This window comes from Mastomys coucha, unplaced genomic scaffold (genome assembly GCF_008632895.1).
Source record: "Mastomys coucha isolate ucsf_1 unplaced genomic scaffold, UCSF_Mcou_1 pScaffold3, whole genome shotgun sequence".
NCBI classification, from domain to species: Eukaryota; Metazoa; Chordata; class Mammalia; order Rodentia; family Muridae; genus Mastomys; species Mastomys coucha.
This window is the reverse complement of record NW_022196909.1, coordinates 44,381,461-44,388,593: the sequence shown is the minus strand read 5'-3', so window position 1 is coordinate 44,388,593 and position 7,133 is coordinate 44,381,461. Positions and strand designations below refer to the sequence as shown.

Here is a 7,133-nt window from a genome sequence, read left to right as displayed (position 1 = left end):
TCTCCTGGGGAGAGGGTGTAGGAGGGTCTCCTGGGGAGGGGGTGTAGGAGGGTCTCCTGGGCTCAGTGCTTTGCTGCACAGGTCTCCAGTTTTGTACAGTGGCTGTCACAGTGGGCTGGGGTGCGTTCAGCTCTGTGGGAAACCCCTTCTTTGTCTCATAGCTGACTAGCCCTGGCTCCCCATTCCCACTGCAATCCCCACCCACACGGGGGAGTCTCATGGACTGCCCTGAGCCTGCCACATCTGTGTGGCCTGTTGTCTGGATACATTTCCACCTTGCCTCCTGAGATGCGATGTCCCAGCAGGACTGCGCACGCAGCTGACGGCACTGCCCACCCCAGGGCCCCTCGCTGGTCCACCATGGCTTCTGCTCTTCTCTCGATGCTTTTCAGATTACGACGAGTGTGACATGAGAGAAGATGACTGTGCCCCTGGGACATGCAGGAACACCTTCGGGTCTTTTACATGTAGCTGTGATGGGGGAAGGCCTGACTCGCAGGTGGAATATTCTGGAAGGTCCTGTGATGGTGAGTCTCATAAGCCTTTTCTGGAGCATGGTCTCATCACCTCTCCTAAGGATGCTCTTTCCTAAGAGAAAAAGGGCCTTTATCCAAAGGAAGTCAGCCTGCTTTTTAATGACCTAGACAAGTTTTCTGTATGTGCATGTGAATGCATGTATGTATGTGTGTATTTGCATGTTCATACATGTAGGGTATATATGCATGTACATGTAGGGTATGTGTTGTGCATGTGTTTGGTGTGGTATCTTATGTGTGTGTGCATATACTGTGTGTATGAGCATATGTGCATTTGCATGTCCATGTATATAGGGTATATTTGTATATACACGTAAGGTATGTGTTGTACATGTATTTGCTATGGTGTATTTTGTGTGTGTGTGTGTGTGTGCATGTGTGTGTGTGTGTGTGTGTGTGTGTGATGGAAGGTGTATATGTGTGCATGTAGGGTGTATGTGTATGCATGTACTGCTTGTGTGTGTATAGGGTGTGGGTGTATATATGTATGTATGTGAGTGTGTATTTTATGTGTGTGTGTGCATGTGTGTGTGTGTGATGTAAGGTGTATATGTGTGCATGTACAGTGTATGTATGTGCATGTACTTCTTGTGTGTGTATATGTGTATGGATGTGAATGTGTATGTGTGTGTGTGTAGGGTCTATATGTGTATAGGGTCTCTGTGTGTATATGTGTAGGGTGTGTGTGCTTGTGTGTATATGTGGGTAGAGTCTGTGTGTTTGTGTATGTATGGTTATCTATGAGTGCCTGGCCCTCTCTCTTCTTTCACATGTGTCCAAGGGAGGGAGAAAACCACTTGAGTAAGTAAACAGTGTCTGGGACAGGGGACCTGCTTTGCCTGAGGGAAGGAGAGTATGGAGAAGGTCAAGTCATGTTGGAGCTGGCCATCAGAGACCTGCCAGTGTGGGTACAAGCATGCAATTGGGGGCTGGAGATGTGGCTCAGCAGTTAAGAGCACGGACTGCTCTTCCAGAGGTCCTGAGTTCAATTCCCAGCAACCACATGGTGGCTCGCAGCCATCTGTAATGGGATCTGATGCCCTCCTCTGAAAACAGCTAGAGTGTACTCATATACATAAGATAAATAAATAAATCTTAAAAAAAAAAAAAAGCATGCAGTCAAGACTAGCTGAAACTGGGGAGCCTGCAGAAATGGGTGGTAGAGGGAGACATGCTGCCCAGGAATGTGGGTGACATCTACATGGGAGACCTTTCCAGGGTTCGCTGGATGTTACAAAAGTATGAGTTAGGGCGCAAGAAGGAAGCCAGGGCAGGAACAAGGGGTTCAGGCTCCCGAGGGGACACACCTTGGGACTCTACTTAGAGATAGGTCTCAGAGACTGTGGGTCAGGTTACTTGCTCATTCATGCCTAGCACGTCCATGGCACTTTAGGACCAAAGAGAGCCAAGGAGATTGCTCTGCGCTAAGTGTGGGGGTACTGTGGCTGGAGCCAGCAACTCCTAGGTATGGCTGCCTTAGAGCACAGACATCTATTCTGTTCCCTTCAAGCCCCAAACAGCCTCACCCTGAGCCTTTGTCTCCTTGGAACCTGCAGGTGGCTCTTCTGGCAACACAACCCAGACCCCAGGCTCAGTGTGGCCCCCTACCCCAGCAGGAACCACGAGTGCCCCTGTGCCAGATGCCAGCTCCACACCCCAGGACGTGCCCCTGCGGCTGAACTTGACAGACGCCGTTAGTGTGTCCTGTGAGATCGAGATGGTGGTCATCACTATCCAGAAGCACTTTCTGCAGCAGGAGGCCATACCGGAGGCCTCCTTATATCTGGGAGAGCCATCCTGCAACGTGAGCAGAAGCAACGGCACACATGTATTCCTGGTGACTGGCTGGGGCCAGTGCGGGACCCTTGTACAGAGCGTGAGTGCACCTGGCTGCGAGCCACTGGAAGGGACCTCAGTATGGGGAGGGTTTGCACCTGGTAGGGAGACCGGGAGGACTCTTTACTCCTGGGCCTCTGACTTCTAAGCCAGAGACCCTGGAAGAGGAAGTCAGACAGGCCCACGCTGTCACAGTTGGCACACTGGAATCCTGAAGTAGGTGCAAGACCTGCCACGGACTGGGTTTCTGCGGGGACCCCTTGTTCCGCGGGGTGATGAGAGTTTCAACCAGGTGGGCAAGGAATTCGGCGAAATGACAAACAGAAACAGACACAAGGGAGTGCAGATTCTGATTGTATTTTCACGAAATAAGAATCAGGCTTGTATAGTATACAGAAACAGGGCGAATGTCAGGGATCACATAGGCAGGTAGCAGTCACAAAGTCGGTAAAATCATACAGCCAGGTGTAAATGATTTCTTTGGAAGAACAATAGTGCGCTTTCCTGCTGGGCTATCTTGGCAGCCCTAAGCAAACTCTCTTGTGGTCAGAAGCAGGTAAGCACCAGGAGGTCCCATTCTAGCAGCTCCTGGGGATGGTTTGGCTTGTAACACAAACATTAGTTCAGGAAGCTTTTCGACTACTCTCTAGTTTGTAAAGCAATTCTGCCTTGTGTGGTACCGCTCTTAGAGTTCTAACTATGTTTACAGATAGCAATAGTGTCTGATTACTATCTCTAACTCTGGAGACACCCTGTCTGATAAGGCAGCTTCCTTGTGGGAATCAGTAGGCAATAATGCCTGACATTTATTGCTAATTCTGGGGACACCCTGCCTGCTAAGGCAGCTTCCCTTGTAAAAATTCCAAGCTAATAACAGCTAGGAAATCAATTAGGATCATTGAAACACTGTGGAGGCCAGGAAGCAATGTTAAATCTCAGTTTTAGCTATAATGAAATATTTCTTAAGGCACTTTTATGCCTGAATAAAGAAAGCATGCAGATCTCTCCACAGACTTTAGCAGAGACCAATCTGGAACACATCTGAATTAGGAGATGCCAACAACTGACTGAATACCCACCCAGGAGGCACAAACTCCCTTTGAAGTCATAACGCCTCTTGTCCATGATCAGGCTTTTAACCCTGATACTGTAGACCTTACTGGGGTAAACGAGTGGGCGTGGCAAAGACCCACACTTCAGAATACTTCTGGTACAAAGGGCCCGGGGTTGGCCAGGGTCAGGGTCTAAAGAGTCCTCTCTGCCCAAGCAGGATAGAAAAAAGAGGTAGGAAAGGTGGGAGCGTGTGCGTGTGAGAGAGTGTGCATGTCTATGCATGTGTGAATACATGTGACAAAATATCCGAGGCAAATCCATTTAAGCAAGGGAAAAGTTTGTTTTAGCTCATACTCAGAGGTTTCAGTCCATGGTTGGTTGACTCCGTTGTTCAGGGCAGAAAGAGCATGATGGAGCTAAGCTGCTCACCTGGTGGTGGCCAGAAGTCGGGGGAGGCAGAAAGGAGGAGGAGAAAAGAGGGAGATAAGAGAGGAGGTAAGAGGAAGAAAGAAAGGAGGGGAGAGGGGGAAGGGAGAAGAGGGCGTGAGGAAGGGGAGAGGTGAAAAGAAAGAGGGATGGAGAAGAGAGATGGAGTAGGAAAGAAAGGGAAAGAAGAAAGCAGGGAGAGAGAGAGAAGAGAGAAAAGGGAAGAAAAGAGGAAGAAGAAAGAGAGGAAGGGAGGAGGAGGGAAGAGGGGTGAGTAGGAAGAAGAGAGGGAGAAAAGAGGGAGATGGGGCAGGAGAGATTGGGTAGAAAGAGAAAGGGGGAAGGAGGCCAGCATGCCCTAAGATCCAAGTGCTCCCATGGAGCCCCGCCCCCACCCCAGGCCCCACTTCCTAAAACCTCCTAGGTGCCCACAAATGAGCAGCCACTACTGTGAGGGACCCTAACACAGCCCCAACAGCCCCCCTCACGAGCTCCCGTGTCTAAGGAACATTCACTAGGATGCCAACCTTAAGCTATAACACGAGCTCAAGTGTCCTCTGCATCTCTGCATGCCGGGCTGTTCTCTGGGAGTCAGTACCTCTTCACAGGGACAGGATGCAGGAGCCGGCCAGCAGGCGGAGGGTTAGGGTCGCCTCTGTTCTCCGAGGCAAACATCTAATTTGGCAGTTCAGTCCAGCTGGGTTTGGGGAATGCCGAGAGACCAGATACGGCATGACATGGTCTGATACAGGTTGATCCAAGGACATGTGTTGTCATATACATTATTGGTAGGCTGGTCCTTTGGCAAGTAGAGCTAGAGAGAGGTAGACACCAATGCCTAACATGAAAATCTCCAGCAGGTGACATGGGGGGAGGGCGGACAAATCTGTAGCAGGTGAAATCGGGGACACTTGTCCAGATTTTTACACTTCTGGGGATAATCCTACAGTCCCTGGAATCTAGCTGCAGTTGGGGCCCGGGGCACCTTCGGACTCACTTACATCCCATCTGTCTGCGTATAGAACATGACCACCACAGTGGTGAAGACCACGCTGAGGAATGACCTGTCCCCAGAGGGTGTCATCCACCACCTGCAGATCGTCAGTCCCATCCACTGCGCCTTCCAGAATGCCCTTCTGACTTCCTCGGGCTACACCCCACAGTGGGGGTGAGTGGGGGTGGGGGAGGGCTGCTCTGGCCTTCATACAACTTGGGCTCCCTCTAGCACCTCTGATTGAAGGTTCTTCAGGGGCACCGATCCTCCGGGGGGCTTTGAGTCTGATTACACAAGTGGACAGAACTTGTGCCAACTTCCCCCCCCCCCTCGTTCCTGTCCCCAGTCCTTGGTAGAATTAACTAGAGAAGAGTGCATACCCTTTCTGTGGCCAGTGAGCTAGGAGGAACAGCTTCTAGGTGGTAGCGTCTAGCTCCTCAGACCCACAACCTCCATCAGGACAACCCTTTCTCTAGGGCAACCTCCCACACAGAGAGAAGTCGCTTCCTTGCTGCAGTCAACTGTGCGTGCGTTGCCTCTTGTCACCTGAGGGTTTTCCTTGACTTCTGTGCCTCCCCAGAATCCCCTTTGGTGGGGAGGAACTGGAAGAAAGGACTTCATTGAGCAGGTTTCTCAGAGCCTCTCTCCCTCCCCCCAACACCCCACAGGGTTTACACCATCATCGAAGACCTCCACGGTACCGGAAATTTTGTCACGGAGATGCAGTTGTTCATTGGCGATTCTCCCATACCTCAGAACTACAGTGTGTCCGCCAGCGATGAGATCAAGATTGAGGTGGGGCTTCACAGGCAGAAGAGCAGTCTGAAGGTCGTGCTGACCGAGTGCTGGGCCACGCCCTCCAGCAACGCCAAGGATCCCATCACCTTTGGCTTCATCAACAACAGGTAGAGGCCACGCCCCCCTGCCCAGCCCCATTGCCGATTTGGACCTCTTGGAATTTCCAGGCAGACTCTGAGTGGTCTGGGGTTGGGGCTAGATGAGGCAGCAGCCTGAGAGCCTTTCATGGAGGCTATAGGATGGCTGTGGGAGGCAGATGTTCACAAGAATCGTGCCTGAGTAGCAGCCAGGAAAATAACTGACTTTAACGTTCCTTCCCTCAGCTGCCCTGTTCCCAACACCTACACCAGCGTGATCCAGAATGGCAACTCCAGCAAGGCCCAGCTCAAGCTGAGGATCTTCTCCTTCATCAACAACTCCATCGTCTACCTGCACTGCAAGCTGAGAGTGTGCATGGAGAGCCCCAAGAACTCGTGCAGGATAGTAAGCACTGGCTCCATCTTCTGCTTCCCTGGGGGCGGGGCTTTTCTGCTTGGTAAAGGAACGGTCTGTGCACGGGAACACAGGGTGTGTGTGTGTGTGTGTGTGTGTATGCTCAGAAGCATACAGCTTAGAGGGAGGGACCAAGACAGGAAGTGATACATTTCGGGTGAGATGATTCAGGCCAAATGTGTTCTTCCTTGGTTTCTGTTGTTAACTTTTTGGTCAGCATGCAAGTGTCATTGTGACATTTTCATATATATTTATTGTTATGCTTTGTTCTTATTTGCCCCCATCTCCCCCTCCTCCCCCCATGGTTCAGTTTTCTGTCTGCATGACACATACACACACATGTACCACACACACATACATACCTACATGCACACACATATACATACACATGTACATGCACATATGTACCATATATATACACTCAAACATACCACCCATACATATATATACATACATATGGAAGCATATGCATGTACATATACATACACATACTCAGACACACCACATACATACATATACACACAAAGCACATACACACATATACATATATATACACAAGCATACATACACTCATACATATATACATATAAATACAAACATACATATATACAACATACATGTACACATATACATGCACGCATACACATGCACTCATACATAAACACAAACATACAAGTACATACATACATACATACACATATACATATATATAATGCATACATACACTTATATATATACATATAAATACATGCACATATACATATACATTCATATACATATACTCAAACATGCACACCACAAACATATATGCATACATACATATACATACACACACATACACCATTGCCTTCTCTTGTCCCTTATTCTTCCCTTCAGATCTCTTTGAGCTACACCTGAGCTTTCTGTTCTACTTTGCTTTTTATTGTTGTGATAAAAATTCGTGACCAATAGAAACGTGGGGAAGAAAAGATTTATTTTAACTTACAGGTAGTAACTCA

At 49.2% G+C, this 7,133-nt stretch overlaps 1 protein-coding gene across 1 annotated transcript in view; it reads left to right on the top strand.

The window, feature by feature from the left end:
• The window catches only part of Umodl1 (uromodulin like 1), a 46,866-nt gene that overhangs the window by 29,262 nt on the left and 10,471 nt on the right, over positions 1–7,133 (top strand). Inside the window, exons 15-19 of the mRNA XM_031347000.1 lie at positions 393–527; positions 2,093–2,412; positions 4,874–5,019; positions 5,514–5,750; positions 5,967–6,126. Coding sequence (XP_031202860.1) covers positions 393–527; positions 2,093–2,412; positions 4,874–5,019; positions 5,514–5,750; positions 5,967–6,126 — 998 coding nt within the window. The remainder of the gene's footprint in view (positions 1–392; positions 528–2,092; positions 2,413–4,873; positions 5,020–5,513; positions 5,751–5,966; positions 6,127–7,133) is intronic.